The 21,773-nt window shown below is 36.5% G+C and overlaps 1 protein-coding gene across 1 annotated transcript; it reads right to left on the reverse strand.

Moving 5' to 3' along the window:
• Window positions 1-4,793: 4,793 nt before the first annotated feature.
• On the reverse strand, window positions 4,794-20,746 carry Fng (fringe). The gene is made up of 8 exons (XM_028174632.2): window positions 20,233-20,746; window positions 13,733-13,781; window positions 13,006-13,108; window positions 7,513-7,660; window positions 7,078-7,163; window positions 6,850-6,920; window positions 6,602-6,779; window positions 4,794-5,501 (listed from the first exon to the last, which is right to left on the reverse strand). The coding sequence occupies exons 1-8, from the start codon at window positions 20,524-20,526 to the stop codon at window positions 5,447-5,449; spliced, it is 984 nt and encodes a 327-aa protein (XP_028030433.2). The 5' UTR covers window positions 20,527-20,746; the 3' UTR covers window positions 4,794-5,446.
• Between the last annotated feature and the right edge of the window lie 1,027 nt (window positions 20,747-21,773).

Genomic DNA, 21,773 nt, shown 5'->3' on the forward strand with positions numbered 1-21,773 from the left:
CGGCTGGACCGATTTGAATGATTTTTTTGTATGCGTTTGGGTAGCACCCTGGATGGTTTAGATTCACAAATCAGCCCGGCAGATGACGCTGCAGTCGGTGTCTAGGTTGTTTATCTATACTACAACTAAACTGCTGGATCGACTTGAATGAATTTTTACATTACAACGTCTGTCGGGTCGGCTAGTCTATATATAGATATTAAACACCCAGACAAAAAAACAAATAAACTTTTTCATCATACGAATCTATGTCTGAAGCGGGAATCGAATCCATGATCCTCGGTCCGGCAGTTTGGGGCGTAACTGCGGCATGATCGAGTCAGTATGCTATGAGTGATGTGCCGGATTTGTCATTGTAATTTATTTAGTGAAACTACGATAAGATATAAACATGTTGCGTGTCTGTAATTATTTTGACCTGCGTTTTCGATCGAGTGTCGTGTAGGGTCGGTGAACAAAAAATTCAACGGACTTGGTGTGACATTATTTAATGTCAATGAACATTGATCTAAAAAGTTTTCGCTTCATCAGTAAATCTGCGTACTGCATACAAAACAAGCGTCAGAGCAAGTGAAGCGAGAGTTAATATTTTTAAAGTGATCTCATATCCTTTCATTACGAAAATATAGATGTAAAACAGTGTATATGGGTGGTAGTAGTAAGATCTCAAGGTGCGCGGAGGTACTCACACCGTGGTCATCACGGCAAGCTCTTATCATCTAATGGGGGGGACACTCGTAAGCAAATCTAGATATATCTAGAGATAAATGACCACAATTTTACTGAGATTATATTTCATCCCATATCATCTCATCTCATTTCATTCCATATTATCATTTTTCATAAAATAATAATATAAATTAAAATAAGACATGATTTAAAGGTCTTAGTTATCGGGTCATAAAATCCCTTCAAAAATTATCATCTAGTCTAATCTGTGGGCTATGCGAGAGAGCCCTACAATGCAGCAGTAGTAAATGCTTCAGCGCCAATGACTATTCTAGAACATTTGAATGGTATTAACCTTTTACCATTTGAAAAACATAGAACAAAACCACCCAGACATGAATTTAAAACTTTAGAAAGTTTTGGAATGATATTTGTCCTTTAAAATAAATTATACGAACGAAACTAATTGAAAAGTAATACGGCTTATCAATTTACAAGAAACAACTCTTCGTAAGTCAATATTTGATTAAATTTATGCTTTTCTAAATAAGTTTAAAACGTATTCTCCACGAAAACTAGCACAGAAGCCCTGGATACAAATGGATACCCTTCTAATTGAATGTCATTTTCGAACTAATGACTCCGGGATCAATCGGCTCCCTTTGAGATCTTAATTATGTTTATACGGAACCATTAACTCTGAACCAGTTCAGTTAATCGATCCGATCCGAACAGTTAAGTCCGTTTGAAAGTTTAAAACACTAAAGAGACTTTGGAAATTCGAAATCGTTGACGAACCTGGCTACCGGCTTTACAGAAAATGATGACATTCGTTTTATTATTGCTCGTAAAAATATATTAACGTAAGTAGTTTTTATCTCGTGGCCGGATAATAAAATCGTACATTAGCGTTATTGTGAAATTAGTGACTAGTGAAAGCCTTGAATTAAATGGGCGCTTGTAAATGCTTCTTGGTTATATCGAATTTTGCTCCATTCATACCAAGATGCCCGATGCGGCCAGAACAAATTCGGAATATACCCAATTAAGCGAAGTGACTATGCAGGAATAATTCGTTCGAGAGGGGATAGAGCCAGGTGCTACCGAGAAACCGTAAAGACCCGCCATCGTGGAACGAATGAGCATGTCAATCAATTTAATTAATCATTGAAGTTTCCACAATGAACGTTATCCGTTCCAATGAAATTGGCTACGTCGCGCTTTCTCACGGAAGTCGAAAATAGTTACGGAATAGGCATTGTTACATGCCTTTACATATTAAGTTGATCACCTACAGGATTTTAGATGTAACTATTCTGTTATCAATTATATGAGAAACAAATTAAACATGAATATGCTGCATATCGTTGGTTCCTAGTTCTACCGCTAGCCATCTTGTACATATTTTTTTCAAAATGACAGCAATCTCTAGGTGAAATGTTTGTAATATTCTCTTCTAGTCGAGTCCTAGAATTCGCGGCAAGGACTCTGGACCATCCAAAAAAGTTTTTAATAGTATATAATGCTTGGAATTTAGTATAATCGGGTTTGCGTTCACTTGGTTTTGCTAATACCAAACGGCTTACTTCCAAAACGAAACAGTCACGACCTTCGACCTAATGTCTTTGAATAGGTAGTTGTATGCATGCCAATCGGTCTATATCGGTGCCGGCTTAGCCCCAGATTGGAGTCTCGTGGGGAGAGATAGCGAAATTTGCTTTATGTAGTAATACTAGGAGTTGCTCCTTGCCCAGTCCGAGTTCTATCTTTGCGTGAATCTGAAGCTTGGGTAGAAAAGCGACGGCGGGTTTGATTCTTTTGAACATACCTTACAGACCAAACCAGTAGCTTAGTCAGGTGATTCAGTTTTTCGTTGCAAAAAAGACGGGTTGTGATTTTGTTTGCCCACTGTTTCTAAGTGTGTATTTGTGTCACCTTCTATGTGTGTACTGTTGAAATTCGTTTTGAAACACGTTCAACACTGAATTGTTTTTTTTTTTTTAATTTTAAATTCTATGGAGTCATTTACACGGTCCAATAGACGCGTTACACCTTTTAAGGTCTAAACGGAGAAGTCGTGACCAATAAATATAATCCGTTTAAAGGTGTCAACATAAGACTGTGATGTTAAGCCTTTTACGAGTCCCGTGTCCATTTATATGTCACTGTAAGCTAGAATGGCGGCGGGGCTCACTGCACTATAAAACATTAAGCTTATGCCGACGTGTAGTATATAGGGCCGATTTGAAATGCTTTTGAAGTATTTTAATCGCGGTTCATCAAGCAAAGTGTTATTCAAATTGTACATATATTGGACACATTAAGGTTTTTTAGAAAACATAAAGTTTTATATTTTCTTTATCGTTTTGTTTTTGCTATTTATTCTCTTTAAGTTTGAGCTGACATAGTGATTTGTTTTGCAATGAAATATACTCGCTGACAGGGAAAATAAATATTTTTTAATAAATTTTATAACTCAACGCCGCTTCAAAATTATACGTATCAACCGATCAAGAACGCATTTTTTCAGTGGTCGGAAAGTAAGTTTGAAAACCAAACGTCAAACATTTGTCTAATCTTCAACATTCGTTAGCTAATCTATATTTGCCTGCGTTATCAGTAACGGAGCTAAATAGATCTACTCAGATCCTTAATTACCATTCACAAAGATCGCTGGTTTCGACAAACGATTCCCGTGTTACAGTATAAAAGCCACTGGTGGTAGGACCTCTTGTGAGTCCGCACGGGTGGGTACCACCACCCTGCCTATTTCTGCCCTGAAGCAATAATGCGTTTCGGTTTGAAGGATGGGGCAGCCGTTGTAACTATACTTGAGACATTAGAACTTATATCTCAAGGTGGGTGGCGCATTTACGTTGTAAATATCTTTGGGTTCCAGTAACCACTTAATACCACGTGGGCTATGAGCTCGTCCACCCATCTAAGCTATAAATAAATAAATAATGTCATTAAGCGCTTGACCAACGGAACGGTTCCATATATGCTACTAAATAATGTTGTTATGGTCAGCTCGAATGTCTGCTCTGTTCTACAATTGATATTTGAAATCATTCGTCTGGAATCACCGCAGACCACATGTCGTATTGCATGCATATTGTCAGGACAATAACCTTGCATTCCTGAGACGTTCGATTCGCAATGTAAAATGACTTCTACGGTAAACGTATTTTTGAAGAGCAATATGAACGAACGTATTGTTGGTACATTCGACTACTTCATGAACATTAATTTGCTATTTATTGAATTGTTTCAAATTAGTGTTGCCAATTTAACAATTATAATTCAAGGTTCGCTTTTTTAGGATTACTTAGTAGAATTCTAATAAAATTGGAAAATCCATTGAGCTTTTTGGGCAGTTTTTTTTGGGAACGCTTTGTCTTTTTAGCAGCTGATGTTTATTATTATTGACAACATTTATTTCTGTGTGTTAAACATTTGCTAGTAGTTTATATTCAACAAACTAGTCGTATGTATGTTTTAGTGTTATCTATATATTAATACGTGAAGGAAAAGCTTTGTATACCTTTTTACGAAAATTGCGCGGACGGAGGAGTACGAAATTTCCCACACTTATAGAGAATACAGAGAAGGAGTGCCAAATGGTAATATTTTTTTTAAATTATGCCTAAAAAATACATTAAATCAATAAAAAAAAACATTACACATTGTATTTGACGCACACACGCATGCAAACTATTTATTTATTGTTAAACTTTTGTTCTCAACGTCAAATTGAGAATAGATTATATATTGTTTGTCTTTATTAATATTTGTCTATAGTTTGGCCTTGGCGAGGTCTGTGAATAAAGAAGTATTTGGCAATATAACTTTAATAATGTTCAAACTTATAATTTCAATTAATTATAGTCGAATTTCGACTACGGCGGGACCACTAGTTCATTATAAAAATTCATAACTTAAAAAATACCTTTACTTCAATGAAAATAAATTTTCAAAGCATCCAGTCTAGACATGTTTATGACGCACAATAATCAAAGCCGAGATCTCTACTAATTATATCTCAGAAAAACGTTGCCTTCACAAATTTAATTACTCAGCACTGATCGGTCACGGTGTAATAAAAGTGTAAAAAAAAATAACAATTAAAATTTCTAATTGTTTATTAAATAAACAACTCTATACACAAACAATATTGTCATAACGTTTTGACTTGAAATTTTTAAATATACACAACATCTATTTTTACAATACATAATTATTTGTAACTACATTTTTGATATTCTAATATCACAGATTTAAATTAAAGTTATTATCAAATTACGATTAGTTAAATGTTTAAATACATATTTTAAACAAAATTAAATATACTAATTAGTACTATGTTCTTTACATTATAGAATCAATAAAGCCACAGTGAATATTTATCACAACCTAAAATTAAAATTGTCTTCATCAGATAGGCACGTATTAAAAAGTAACGCATGTAGTAAAAACTTAAAGAACATACTAAGATAAAAAATTACTGAGCATACATGTATGTAGACATTATTCAGGAATAAAAATTGCAGGTTTGTATTTTAAAACTATATGTTATTTGTGTTTTGAATTCGAACATCAGAAATTTGGAACACCTGCATTTGTTTATAAGCTGCGACAAGGTCTAATTTTGATATCCCAGACAACAATAAAATATATACGCAAATTTAATCTATTGCACTCACAACTAAGAAAGGATCACAATGAAGCAAAAAGTAACAACTTAAAGAATATCATTAAAAAGTTGCGTCCAGTTGTGTTATCTCGGGCAAAACTTAAAGTGGGGGAAGAGGAAACAGTGCAGCGATAGGAACCTGCAACAAAGAAAATATAAAAAACTCTTTTATATCTTAGTTGCTCATTAAGTTCGACTTTGCTTGTTGATGGGAAGTTTTTGAAGAACAACGATAGATGCATGGAGCTACTTTGGGTTAGTGTTGGAGGTAAAGGATAGTATGTATATTTTTATTACAATAACATATCCTTAATATCGTCCACATATTATGTACACAACTGCTTAATTTACTGTACCTCGTATTGATAAAAAGTGAGCCGATAGATTCCATCTAGTAATAATAGAGTTTAATATGAAATCACTATGTCACTGACCGAAGCAAAGACTGGTTCAAGATTGTAATTTTTGCAAGTACGCTTAGTTAAGATCGAAAGAGTTGTAGTAATTGGTAATTAGTTTGGTAGTAGTTATTTTTTCCTCTAATCGCTGGTAATCTGGAAGGCGTAACTATGCACAGTTTGGTAGACGAGGTCAAGGGGCTCCTATCCTATCAGCCCACAGACGTCTACTGCTGGACGTAGGCCTCCCCAAGCCTCGCCACAAAGATCGGTCCTGCGCTGCCTGCATCCAGCAGATCCCCGCAAACGTCAATAGGTCATCGGTCCTTCTTGTGGGAGGCTTCCCCACTTCCGGTACGCGGTCGCCACTCAAGTGGCTCAGTCTTAGAGACATTGTCAACACAGCCCCAGCAAGAGCAGCGGTTCGCTCATTCGATCACCGAAACCACAGATAACCCCCAATATGTGACCGACACGGAATAGCCACCCACTGAGAAAACCACCGAGAAACTCCATGGGTTGTGTGTGTCGATTAGGTTGCATGTCGAACACTGTTTGGAGTGCCTAAAAGCACCTAGAGTGGATTGGAAAAATCTGCATGACATGTTTAGGGTGACGGTGACTGGGCCGGAAATATAATTCGAGGCGGCCACGATAAGAGGGTTATAGTGCCACCCAGTATTCTCGAAGAAGCGTTCTGTCTTCAGATGACACTTACATAGGTAGCGGTTGTAGTTGGATATTTTAGATAATCAAGGAAAAAATGAACAGACTTCATGTTTGTTTCTTATTTTGCTTATTTCCAATATTTGCTTAGTACCAAAAACTAGTTTTTGCTTACCTCGTAGGATCGTATCTAGTGTCAAATCCAGGAACGTTCACGACATTCCATTCGTCCTTCGCTTTGGCATAGCTAAAGGAGATCTGATCCCTAAATGTCTCCGGAGGAAGAAGCTTCATCTGCTCCAAGTGAGAATGAAACTCCGGGACCAGAGTCAAATTCTTCTTCATCAGATGCTCTAAAAATGAATTGATTCTCATTATAACTAAATAAGATAATGTACCAGTTAGACTTGATATAAGACCTACCTATAATAAATCCTATAGACACGTCATCCGGTAACCGTATGCCTTCACAAATACTTATAAATCTTCCACCGCTGAAAGAAAAACAACACTTTAACTTGAGGAATGAAATTGCCAAGCGTTTATTATTCAGATTTCATTAATAATTCCGTTGAAAAGGTCAGGAGTTGCGCCACTATGAACTCCATTGTGCAGGCATTTTAATTTCAGACAAAAGTTTTAAGCACTTACCTTGCAACAGGTAGCATTTTAAGAGCTAAACTTCTGCTTATGCAGAATCCAGCGCCGCCGGTGGCGAACCAAAACGAAAACATTAACTGTAACAAATAAAAACAAATAAAGTTTTGTTCACTATAGCTTTAAAACATAATAAACATCATAATTTAAAACATAACTCACTGGTGGTAGGACCTCTTGTGAGTCCGCGCGGGTAGGTACCACCACCCTGCCTATTTCTGCCGTGAAGCAGTAATGCGTTTCGGTTTGAAGGGTAGGGCAGCCGTTGTAACTATACTGAGACCTTAGAACTTATATCTCAAGGTGGGTGGCATATTTACGTTGTAGATGTCTATGGGCTCCAGTAACCTTTTAACACCAGGTGGGCTGTGAGCTCGTCCACCAATCTAAGCAATAAAAAAATGAAAAAAGTGTCTTCAGAGATTTTACCTTATTCGTTGGTTTCTTGTATATTTTGACCGGCTCGTAAACAGACGTTCTACCTAGATACCAATCTTCTTGGTGCTTGTAGGTTTGTAGCACGCTCACCAAACGAGGAACATTTACGTAGTTGTCGTCGTCAAAGTGACAGAACCATCTGTTAGAACAAATATATTGCGATCAGATATAATTAAAGGATACATGTATTGGGAAAGCTACTCAACAGAAGCTGAATAGCGATTTAAAGTTTATTTTTTTTTGCGTAATAAAGTGCCCAATTACTTTAATAACAACGCGGAGGACATAAGAAGTAGTTATCAACTTGATCAAGACAGGACACTTGGTATTAAAAGATAATTACAAAATTGTGCTTTAGATGCGGGCTGCGTCGAACTGTGGAAGTGCTGGTGCCAATATAATTAGCTTTGCGGTATAATTTACCGACATTACGTTCAGTTGCAAATAACAGCGTTGCGTCTGCGCAATCCATGACCACATACTGCAGAATGGCGTACGACAAATGACTCCGATTTATAATCTAGATCGGGTTACTGAATATCGAGTTTACATTTGCGAAATTGGATACGTTAATGTTCAGTTCTTGCAAGACAAGCGTTTAATTGCAGGTCAGAGGACGTAATTTGCGTTCCGGCGCGGATTATTGCGATATTAGGTTTCACGTACGTAGAAATATTTGGTAATTCAATTATTATACGAGTATAATATTATTAAAGTTATTGACTAAAATTGACTTCCACGGTGAAGGAATAACATCGTGTATAATAATCAGACCCGCAAAATTATAATTTGCGTAATTACTGGTGGTAGGACCTCTTGTGAGTCCGCGCGGGTAGGTACCACCACCCTGCCTATTTCTGCCGTGAAGCAGTAATGCGTTTCGGTTTGAAGGGTGGGGCAGCCGTTGTAACTATACTTGAGACCTTAGAACTTATATCTCAAGGTGGGTGGCGCTTTTACGTTGTAGATGTCTATGGGCTCCAGTAACCACTTAACACCAGGTGGGCTGTGAGCTCGTCCATCCATCTAAGCAATAATAATAAAAGTTATCACTAGGCGCAATGAATTCAAAGTTTCATTTTACCAAAAACAAATTTCAAATTACTCGTAAATAATTAGTTCTTGTTTTAAATGGACTCTTCAAGTTTGTGTCCTGTAAGTATTATTAAAAGAAGCGAATCGATTAAGTTTTAATTCGCGAAACAAACCAGTTCCAATCCTAAGTTGTTTACAATAAAGGGACGATTAAAATGTTTGGCCATGTTGTTAATGTCCAGAAGAGGATTAAGTCGGGGCAAGTAATTCCTGCGCAAGGCCAAGCCAGTTTAATTCACAGGCTTTGAAAATATAAATGGTGTCGGAACGTTGAAGACATTTTTAAAATTATTCATCTCTAATTAAATACAATAACCTTTTTTTTTCTTTTAAAAGGAGAATATTGAAATCAACCGCTAAATTTCCTTTCAATTATGGTTTTTCGTAAGTCAAAGCCAACAACATGTTTAACTTTACTGTATTATATAATACTAGGATTCGTTTTTTTCAATACCTTTTTATTTACAAAGACGTCCCGGACAAAAAATCACCTCAGTGGTCGCATGTTTTTAAGTCTCAATTTTATGGTAAATTTGCTGCGTGGACAATGTGTAGCGAAAGGAAATTAATGGCCGCGAGTAACGAGCCTTGTGCTTGTGCGACACGTTTGAATAAAAATTCCCGAGCGATACAATAGTATATTTGGTTTAAACACTAGTTCCATAGCGAATTCTTAATGCCACGCCGCGTTTAATTAATAGCTTCACTTAGTTTCGATTGGATAGGATGCCGTTTTAATTGCGTTCGGAGCTACAGTGAGTTTTTTTCTTATTGTTTAGTTTGTTACATGATCTGTATTTAATCGGGCCTAAAAATTCAACTGTGGGAAGAACATAAGTAGGTTTTAACAAAAACATCAACGGTGTTCTGTGTAAACGCGTGAAAATTGTTGTGAGCCCCAAAATAATATTAGATATGCTCTCCAAAAACCATTAGCGTTTGTTGTGTATATTTAAACATCGAACTTGGTCGTTGTCCATAGATTAAAGGGGCCTTCGACATGCTCACTGTTTGGCGGAAAACCCTTGAGATTGGATGACTGAGCAAATTCTACAGGTAGCTTTTTCAATGGCTCTACACTTTTTCATCTTTCTCAAGTATATTTTATAAGGCATCTACAAAAGAGGGTCGCGAGGGAGAAACAAAATTCGCTTGTTGGCAGAAAATGGCATCTTAATCTGCTTTGAAACTGCTTCACGCAATCTCGAAATTTCTCGCCAGCATTCTCAGTAATTTCAGTCGTGCTGTCATGTGTAGAGTCTAAAATATTTGCCAGCTAAATTCCATTTTGTATACTTATTTCATAACTGCAACTATATTTTGTACTACTCTATTTCAAGATTTTTTTAATTAATTTTATTTTTGTATCATTGTTTTGACAAAACATTCGTTTAATAAAATGGTGGTTATATATAATATTTATTATATATAATAATTTATATAGGATACATTTTTTTAAAGTATAGTCAAGTCGCATCACCGCGCACGGCGATGCTCTTTCAATATTTGTAAAGATGGCTTCCTAAAAAAGCAGAAGTTAAGAGCGTCTTGTTTTTGTAAAATAAAATAAACTTTAGCTAACAGCAGAGTAGCGTAGTTTGTACGGTCATAGTCACTTTACAAGAAAAACAATCGGATTTTTTTTTTTATTTTTTTTCAAACGTCCGACCAAACTGTGTTCAAACAAATTTGAATAGACTGAGAATTTCGTAACTAGATTTTATACGTAGAAGGAAAACTACAATAATTCGATACACTATTTATGAGAATTAGCTTGAGAAAATATGAATATTTGTCATAATTTATATTAATCGATAAAATGTTAACACAACTATTCTATTTAATGAGGCTGTCTAGTAGTACGTGGGTTGGCCCAGTGCTATGTGTACTAATTCTTAAAGGTTTCCCTCATATTAAAAGCTGAACATTCCATATTAATGATAGGTATATCATACTAACTTCGTCAGTGTATAATAATTATTAATTTGATTAATTACTATCATCATTTAGCCGAGCTAAACACATCTTGATTGCGTTATAATTGCTTGTACATGTACATAATATGTCGTTTGACGTACAGGTAATTTAGCATCATCTCTGTATCTCGTTTCGTTTTGATCATCATTAATAAATCGAATGAACAATTCGGTATCATCAATTAACCATTTATCATTCTGTGATTCGATAGCTTTAATGAAATCAGTGAGAATTGTTCGAACATCATGTTAGTGGCCGTTTGCAGGTGTTTTTGGACTTACTAGTGATAGTACTATAGCTAATTTATTATTCGTTTATTTTTATATATTCAATACTTCTTTTATTAAAATACTAGCGAACTACTAGCTACCCGCCCTTGCTTCGCTTCGGAAACTGTAATTTATTATTAATTTCTCCACTATTTAATGGGTGTTATTATACATATAAACCTTCCTCTTCAATCACTCTATCTATTAAAAAAGCCGCATCAAAATCCGTTGCGTAGTTTTAAAGATTTAAGCGTACATAGGGACAGAGAAAGCGACTTTGTTTTATACTATGTAGTGATTTTCATGGCGAAATTGTTCAAAAATTATTCTAATTCGTTTTTGTTATATTCTCAAAACCATTTTATTGTAGTGTTTGCACTAAATAAATAAAAATGAATAAGATCTATAAATTGTTATTTAAATGACCCAACATTGAGTAAACGAAGCTGTGTGAAATAAGTATTAAAATCGGCATGAAAGTATAGTTAACTACATCTTGTAATGATAAAGAACGTGCATTTTTTGTTTGAGGCAATATTGAGTGAGTATAATTGTCATCTATATCAAAAATATGATATTTATCATTATCATTTATTTATACATATGTATGTACCTATTAAGTTGCTATAACTTATTTCATAGTTGAAATTAATATATCCTCAATTCTCTTAAAACTTCCGACATATTTTAAAACAAAAACGCAACGTCGGAGGCGTCCATGGAAACTTGTTATACGTACCACAGTTCTACTATCTTCGGTAAACTTCTCAAGTGTTATCGAAAACAATCGAGCTTGATCAAACAAACAAATAGATTAGCTCTTTCAAGATTTAAAAACTTAGAAACCTTATTTATTAGAGAACTAGCTGACCCGGCAGACTTTGTAGTGCCTCAATCGATAAAGAAAATACCTAAGCTTTTGTATAAAATAAACTTAAAACAAACAAAAGGAATCCGTCCGACGGAGGACACATCAAAAGAAAAACAAAATTGTTATTTTTAATTAAATTCCGAGCATTTTCATATTCATCTACCTTTTAAACCTTCTCTGGACTTCGACAAATAATCCAAGACCAAAATTAGCCAAATCGGTCCAGCCGTTCTCGAGTTTTAGCGAGACTAACGAACTACAATTTTTATATCTAATATATAAAATTCTCGTGTCACAATGTTCGTTCCCATACTCCTCCGAAACCGCTTGATCGATTCTCATGAATTTTTTTATGCATATTCAGTAAGTCTGGGAATCGGCTACTATCTATTTTTCATACCCCTAAGTGATTAGGGTTGTCCACCCCTTTTTTTTTTTTTTTTTTTCGGGTAGAGGGCCGAACCTCCTACGAGGTCCCCGCGCAAAAGGGGCGCGCGGGGTATGTGAGACTCAACGATCTGCATGGTGTTGTGAGCAGACCGCGGGCCCAAGGATTTTAGGACCCACCCACTAAACGACTCCCCTGCACTCTTACACCCGACGTCCGATCCCCTCCGAGGTCAGAACCCGGATGAGGTAGGGGGGCTACCGCGGTCAACACTACAACCAGACGGCGCGGCTCACCCCAAGGACGCCCAGCCGACGCAGCCTTCGAGGCGAATCGAAGGCTCTGAAACGTCGGCCGTCTCGGTACGGCAGCCCGTCGGGCCGCCCAGACGGTGCCGCTGGTGTCCCGGAATACCCCGCTGGACCAGAACCAGCCTGCCGGGTCGGGACGCGATACACCGTCAACCGGTCGCTCTATTCACTCCACGGCAGCGCGCTAGAGTGCTGGTAGCGCGCCGCGCGGCCTCACCCCCTCAGGTCGCCCCTTGACCTTCACCGGGGGGAGGCCGCCACCTACAGGGGCCGGGACGTACGGGCGTATTCCCGCCTCCGGCCCCCGAGGGTTGTCCACCCCTAACATATTTTTTTTTTATTTGGACTTTTTTTTTTTTTATGAGGTATTATGTGGTTGAATGGGGTTTTGTTATTTTTATTATATATTCTCTCATCGTTCACAGCACTACATACCTCTTTCACTCATTTACCACACCCTTACACAGTACAATAAGTTAGTTTTTTTCTTCTACAAAACAATGTTTGCCGGGTCAGCTAGTAGTATATAAGATAAAGTAGAAATTTAAAAAAATACTGTCATATATTACTCACTTTTTACCACTCTCGAGAAACCGGTCATATTCAACGGACATTTTGCAGCATAAATGTTTACGTTGGTGCGACGCAGAGCAATTTGTATTCACCATGTGGCCATCTGAGGACAATGCACGACAATGATTCTTGAGCCACGTTATAATTTCATGAATTTAATGTTCGTGTTAAATGTAGTGCGTAGTTTATATTCCAGAATTATCAACAGGCATATTGTAGGCCTTTTTGGTTGTAGCGAATGTAAATCTTATTTGCGGTCTAAAGATTTCGTAGGTTCGTCAAATAATGTGCTGATATTCACAGTATGAAGGCCTGTGCGAGTTTTTTTATAAAATACTTACCTAACGAAAAACTTACTAACCTAAGTCACGAATGACTTCTACGATGAAGGTATGACAGTCTAATAATACCAGAGCAGTAAATTTTTGAAGATAAGTTGTGCGGTAGCCTTGTTAGGTACTAAGTACAGCTATTATCTTTTCGAACTAATCATCCAATGGCAATCATAATTCCAATAAAATAAGGTTTTTGACTTAATGGCTCATGTTGCTAATTAACGGAACTAATAGACATCACAACATGAGTCGCATAAAGTCTCACTGGTATTGTTTTTCTATAAATCTGTCTTTTAAGAATAATAGCCAAACAAACCATTAACATTTAAGATGTTCTTGTCGAGCTTACTTAATGAAGTTTACTCCTTTGAAGCTTACTAAATCTTACTTACTTGTCTGATTCTGATGTTGTTTCGTTTCTGTGTCCGTGAAGAACCATGTCTAGAACAAAGAAAATTAATAATGTTAATAATAATAATCGAACAATTACCTAGCCGGTGTCGGCGGTTACAGGAGTCTTAAGACTACCAGAAAGCATTACGCGAAACCTCGAGACATAAGCAAGAAGTCTCAACTGCATTGAATTGGCTGATCTATATACCCTTCAAATCCAAGCGGATTATGGTTTCGCCATAAACAAAATCTTCTCGTGGTGTCATATCAGTAAATTGATATGTTTTCCCGATTTTCTTTCATTATGGAACCATTTATGAAAACTTCTCTTTTAACTATTTAGTTGGTGTCTGCGTTCCGGTTTTTAACACTGGAGTAGTCGCACCACTTGATACAAACACACATAGCTAACTGGTTTCTTAATAAATATAGCTAATGTATCGAACAGAGAACCAAATATCCGTTATTGGGGTGGAAAATCAACTATCTTGTTGCCTGTTAACAGAACACATTCGGTAAGCTATATCTTGTGCTCTTTAAATACTTTTACGATGTAGAGTTAGTTGGCACACACAATCTAATGTTTTCTAACAAAATGTCCTACAGTTTTATGAAAATATCCTGAGGCCTAATACATTAATTCTCCAAAATATTTAAAAATTAAAAAAGTAAGAATTACAGGGATTTTTTTTGACAAAAATGTATCATTAGGAATCTCTTAGTTCAATCAGTCCAATCCAACGGTTAAAAAATTAATTAAATTCTAATTACATATATGGACGTTTTTAGTACAAAATTATTTGTCATTGAATTAAACTTTACATTCTAAAGTAGCATATATATTATGTGTACAAAGGCGGACTTAATTCATTAGTGAGCTATGACTGTGTAAGATAAAAAAAATGAGTGTGATTTGTAATATTCAAACAAAGCCTCATTAGAATCCATAAATTTCCCCGCAAGGTATGTATACAATACGTTACATACGTTGATTTTTTCCCAATTTTTTTTTAAAATTAGTTTGTTCTTTATCACCAACAAATACTGTAAATTTAGTTTTACGAACGTACTATTGAATTAACCATTGAATTATCTTTTGATAAAGATAAATTCGGACTTAGATATATTTTTTTACAGAAAAAACTATGAAGTTATTACATTTCTTATGCACAAATAACAAAAAGTCATATTAATTGGTTTAAAATAAAAGCAGTTACTTTTAGACCATTCTAGATTTGTATGTAATCCAATGTCGGGTCCGTAAATAGCTCGGGACATAACGGCCTTTGTTCGCGACACCTTTGGTAAAGGTGGAATGCTTTAAATATTACCGGCGTACATTTCCACTCGGATTTCAGGAATGCCACTCCTGCCTTCTTACCGCGGTGTAGCTTTATGTATTACGTAATAAGGATTCGGAAAATAGCCGTTTCAGGCCTTAGTTTACATTTAAAGACCCTTATTCGACTCGTGTAGTTGCTGGTTCAATTTTAATAGTAAGTTTCGAAATAATATTTTAGAAAATTATATAATTATGTAAGTGAACAAAATTATTGATACATAATAATACAATGCAAATGTTAGAATAACATGAACGCGAAGACAAGAAACACGTTAGAAATGAATGAATGAGGCACTAGAACCAAATGCGTAAACAAGTGACTTAATGTTGGGAAAGGGCTTAGAAGACCAAACAGACAGAGGAGTGGTTTTGCGAAGATATGAGTCCCATAATAGTTGAAATACTGAGTGAAATAAGTATATAGTGACAATGATTAAACTCAGTTTAATGTCCCTAATGAAATTTTCAAATATCCAAAATTACAAAGTTTAGTCTCTTAAAGCAAATAGCATAACAAGAACTGTAAATGAATGAACGAGATTATTTGTAACAAGAAACGTCGCGTGGGTTTCTTAGAACCCGCTCTTTGTAATAACATTAAAATGGCTTTGATAAGGTCGGTTAGAAATTCTATATCCGGAAACTAAACCGACGGTCAGCAAACAAGATGTGTAAATACGATACACCACACGCAACAGATAAGGCGGTTTATGAAACATGAGAAATCGTGCATTTGGTATTTTTGTGCGGATATCACTCAAGTTGTCTAATAAAGATTGTCGAGTAAAATTATGTAGTTGAAAATATCGAATATTTTGAAAAACAATTAGAGCATATTATAGTAAAGAATATAATTAGGAAAAGTATTCATAAAAGGGATTTTTAGTTAAGTTTTGTCTTTGAATTTTACTGATGGTAGGACCTCTTGTGAGTCCGCGCGGGTGGGTACCACCGCCCTGCCTGTTTCTGCCGTGAAGCAGTAATGCGTTTCGGTTTGAAGGGTGGGGCAGCCGTTGTAACTATACTGAGATCTTAGAACTTATATCTCATGGTGGGTGGCGGATTTACGCTGTAGATGTCTATGGGCTCCAGTAACCACTTAACACCAGGTGGGCTGTGAGCTCGTCCACCCATCTAAGCAATAAAATAATAATAATTTGTTGATCACAATAAGTTACCATTTAAATAAACCATTCACCAATACACAGGCCGTGGGTGCTTTGGAAAAATAAATCACGTTATAATGGAGGTATTGCAAATCTTTTTGAATTCGTTTATTCATTCGAAAAATACAAAAAAGGCAAAGATTATAAATCAAGAGCGGCTACATGTTTTCGACTCAAAAGGGCAAAATCGAGTCCACAATCTGGTCACGTGGACGGCGCGCGCCAAACTTGCCACGCGCTGCCCCGGCGCAGGCTATGCCCCTTGCACAATAGTTATGGTGCTCCTAGCTGGATTAACGGTCTATTATGCACGCTCCGAATTCAGGAAACTAAACGGACGTTGCACGATTCTTGCCGCTTCCTATTGTTTGCTTTTTGTTATGTTAATAAGGAAGTTTTGTTCATGCCCTTAGCTTTGGTAGCCACATGAGTTATTACAATATGCATTACTCTATTTGCGGATATCGTAAATGTTTTATCTATACATATATATAAAATTGGAGTGTCTGTTTGTAATATTGAAATAACCGCTTTTTACTACATGCATATGAATATATATACGGTACATACACCAAAATTGCATTTTTTTTTATTTTCATCTGTCTGTCTGTCTGTTTGTTTGTTCCGGCTAATCTCTGGAACGGCTGGACCGATTTTGACGGGACTTTCACTGATAGGTAACTGATGATATAAGGAGTAACTTAGGCTTTACTTTTTTTAGATTAGTTTCGCCCCGCGGCTTCACCCGCGGTACGACGGGACATAACATCGCGGGACTCAGCTATCAATAATAAAATTTAATGTTTCCGAAGCGAAGCGAAGGCGGGTCGCTAGTAAACAATAATTATACTACGAGTATATAACTCGGTGGTCTGAACTAAGTCACATAAAATATATGGTTTTCTAATGTAAAAAGTTAAAAAGAATCTTAATGTGCTGATAACCATTTATTGTTAATAAAAAAAAATTCTATCTTCTGTGTTTTTTTTATTGCCTTGCCACTTGATAAAATCGTGTATACAGCAAAGCGACGAGCGAATTAACCCATAGACACAGTCCAGAGTTTCTCGCCGGATCTTCTCAGTGGGTCGCGTTTCCGATCCGGTGGTAGATTCTGCGAAGCACTGCTCTTCCTAGAGTCAGTGTTAGCAACACTCCGGTTTGAGCCCCGTGAGCTCACCTACTCACGAAGGAAAAAAAAAACAAGTGTACAGTTCATCTACAATTTTCTATAATATTATTGTTAACACATACATGATGTTCAATTTTGTTTTTATTAAATTGTTATGTTAATATTTAGCTGGATTAAGCCCCTTGAAAAAAGTTCAGCCCCTAAAAAATGCTAAAAAATTTATTAACATTATGTCTAAACACTAGAGATGTCTTAAATATAAAAAAAAATGCTATTACTTAAAGGTATTTTTTTTTTAATAATAATTTTCGTAATGGGATACAATTTTTAAAATCTGGTCGCGCAACGGTCGGTGACTTGGAAAAACCAATTTCGTGTTTTAAACAAAATTATTGCCAGAGTATAATCAGAATTGTTAAACAAACACGTTTTTCTTCTTTTTGTATAAATTTTAAATAAAATATCCAATATAATTTATGCATGGAACTGTATTCGAATGGCGATCATTATGGGAAACATTTTTGGTCTATTAGCTTTTTATTTATAAAGACTATTATTCTGTCTCGTTCGGGCGTTGTTTGATGCTGACTATCAAAATACTGCAAAAGACAACGCTGCGTGACTTATGTTCTTATGAGGCTCTGGTGGTGTGGTATTAAAGGAATTAGGCGGGAATTTTGTGGGAATTTTTTAATCTCAACTATCCCCAGAGTTATAGTTTTTAACAATATTACACGCAAATGCTATAAATATTACTTTGAACGATTTTGTATTCAGAAAATCAGTAAGGTTATGGATATAGCTTTAAAAATATAATGAAGTTAAACTTTCAACTTATTTGGACTGAAAAAAAACCGTTGAATCTTGGTGCTGTTGTTATTCTTCAAAATGAACATTCGAGTTTGCGCCGGCATAAATCTATTTATTTATTTATTTATTTATTTTATTTATTTTGTGTCAATTACAATTCAAGATCTCAGATAATGAAGTATTTACAAAAAAAAAACTAATGCAACATTTTCACTAATTGTCTAGTTCTCAATTTGTGGTGTTAATAAATATTTTCAGCAGTTTCAGCTACTAAATAGAAGTAAATAAATATCTATCTTTATTATGGTCGTTTCTAGAGATTTAGATATTGACTATATTAGTACAAACTGTCAGTTGGTTCGTAGTAGTCTTTTCTGTTCTATGGCTTTTTTATTCTATTACTGGTGCTAGGACCTCTTGTGAGTCCACGCGGGTGGGTACCACCACCCTGCCTATTTCTGCCGTGAAGCAGTAATGCGTTTCGGTTTGAAGGGTGGGGCAGCCGTTGTAACTATACTTGAGACCTTAGAACTTATATCTCAAGGTGGGTGGCGCATTTACGTTGTGGATGTCTATGGGCTCCAGTAACCACTTGACACCAGATGGGCTGTGAGCTCGTCCACCCATCCAAGCAATAAAAAAAAATCATATTCTCAATCCTGATTAGTCGACGCAAGTCCATTTTCCAGGAAAGTGTGAGACAGCAGCATGCCTTACAACTAACCGTAAAAAAGCAATCTCCGCCTGGTGTAGTCTGGAAGGCTTTTATATTCTCTATAGTTAATTAGAGAGGAAATCAGTCTTCTTCCACTAGATATTCACTTAAAAATTTTGATCTTGATTTGAAGATAGTCCGGTTCCGCTTATAAAAGGATATAGTGAAACATCAATGAAAATGGATACAAAGAGTTGACGATCATCGAGTTTTATTTTCTCAATCTCTGGTGGTTGGTAGCCTTCAGGAGCTATTCCAGCTTTGTACTGCATTGAAATCGCGACCCACTGTGAATATACGGCGATAAATTCAGTGCGTTGTGTCAACTCACTAACACCTGTCTGCGCTACTTTGGCCACGTTACCCGCAAAGGTGTAGACAACTTGGAACGTCTGATGGTCACTGGAAAAGTAGAAGAAAAACGTCCTAGAGGCCGGAGCCCCAAACGTTGGTCCGACCAGATCTCCGAGCACACCACCGGACCACTTAGCGCTGCACTACATCAGGCAAGTGACCGGTACCGATGGAGACTGGCAGTCGACAAGCTGAAACGGAGTCACGATCCTCAGCAATGAGGGAGCGATGGAGAAGAAGAAGAAGTAGTGTCTATTCTAAATTTACATTAACGAATTCAATCGAATCATCGTTAAGTTCAGATCGTACCGATAAAAATATCTAAATATATATTATGTATTGGGAATGGCATGTTTTCCTGTAATTCCGAAGCTATAACAGCATTGACCTAAGACACGAACGTCCCGCTGAGAACATTTCTAGTGCATTTTATTGAAGATTTATCAAAAGGAACCCGGAGCCCAGCCCTGCGGGGAATCTCGTGATTGCCTTGTTAGTCCAAATGTTAATTTATTACTGGATAATATGATGTCACCAAAACTTAACACGAATATATTATTTTATCGATGACGCTTTTTGTCATTTATTTTGAGTTATTTTTAAAAACGATATACTATAAAGTATTATAATTCCTTTTGGATGTTTTTAATGGTCACACTGTTTTGTAAATTAGTTTCGTTTTGAGTAAAAGCTATTTAGTAAATATATGTTGTATATCTTCGGTATATGCTCTAATTATTTTATTACAGATTGAAAGTTCTAATACTTACACATATGGGAAAATTTTCAAGCAAAAAATTTATATGTTCTTTCGTATGTCGTAGCCGAAGTGATGTCATAAGTGCGGCTGTACCCAGAGCTTGTGATTTATTTTGAAACTATTGTCAGTTTTATCAAAATTTTTAGGTACCTACCTACTACTGTTAATCGTACGAATGACGGTTGCATTTAAGGGGCGAAAATGAAATCGAAAATAATACCTGTTCTTTTGCTAACTGGAACCAAGTCTTCAAGATGATCGGTAATCTTGTGTACTGATAATGTTTAGTTGTTTTAACACTAATAAAAATATCATTTAAGGTAATGTTTTTGTTTAGTTCAATATCGTCAACACTTGTTTTAGTAATGGGTTCAATTGATAGATCGGCCACTTGCACAACACCTGCCCGACTTTCTTGGAAGTTGAAGTTGACTCCTCCTTGGTATACTAATAAGCTGCAGTATCCTAAGGCTAACAGCACCGCTGCGGCCTTAAGCATTCTTCGTCCGCCCATTCCAAAGCAGACTGGCGCCAAAACGCCGATACGCTCGCGAAAGCCTCGGCGCTTTTTCAATCATCTGTTGTATTATAATCAAAACACTACTGATAAACGGGATTCAAGGACAGATTGCGCGGCGAGACATACTGCCAACTATGGAGAACGGTTACAAACTAAATAAAAATGTAGCACAGTCGGCAAAGACGCCCGCGCCTCCGCCGCCCCACCAGGCCACGTGGTGCGACAGAAAACATAGATAGGTCTGTCTTTGTTACTCCAAGAGAAGGGTCTACCTGCGCGTGCGCCTGTCTGTCGGCTGCACGGCCGCCGGCAGCGACACCTTGTCAATGGTTCAGGTTATTGTTGGGTTACAAAATTACGTTTTCGATTTTTATGTTAAGAACTTACGAATTACATACGTAATGCTTGAAATACGATCCTTCCTTTGTGAAAGTTGTGTTAAGTTTATATTTAAAACAAAGTTATTTTTATATTATTATGTACTTAATATATTACTTTTATTTATGGATGAGTAGTTTTTTTTAATACTTAGATGGGTGGACGAGCTCACAGCCCACCTGGAGTTAAGTGGTTACTGGAGCCCATAGACATCTACAACGTAAAATGCGCCACCCACCTTGAGATATAAGTTCTAAAGTCTCAGTATAGTTACAACGGCTGCCCCACCCTTAAAACCGAAACGCATTACTGCTTCACGGCAGAAATAGGCAGGGTGGTGGTACCTACCCGCGCGGACTCACAAGAGGTCCTATCACCAGTAACAACAGTAACCTTTTATTACCTCATTCACATACCATGGTGCTAAGACGGGTAATCAGCAATATTGAAAGATTGAAAGATGAAAGATTGAGAAGCAAGATTGAAAGCAAGAAGCAAGATTGAAAAGTTTGAACTGAGACTGGGCGCAGGGTACGTAAACGAATATTTCACTCAGATTGGAAGGTCATATAGATATTCAGGGTGACCTGACGTTCCTTGACCAGGGTATCAAGTGACCGAAGAGTGTGAAACTATCTTGAAAATGTCGTTAGTTCGATTCAGTTTTTTATCCAATACCTTCGATTCTATGACTAATACAATATCACGCTTGTTGTAAAATTTTAAGCTCCAATTTTTCTCCAACCCGATTTTAATCTAACAAACTAATTAGTTATCAAAACAAACAATGATTTATTTTCAATCAAAATGAAATAATTAGTTGATTGTAAACATTTTATCCATGAGTAAATATTATTTGTAGA

Source organism: Bombyx mandarina, chromosome 10 (assembly GCF_030267445.1).
Source record: "Bombyx mandarina strain Sakado chromosome 10, ASM3026744v2".
Taxonomy (NCBI): domain Eukaryota; kingdom Metazoa; phylum Arthropoda; class Insecta; order Lepidoptera; family Bombycidae; genus Bombyx; species Bombyx mandarina.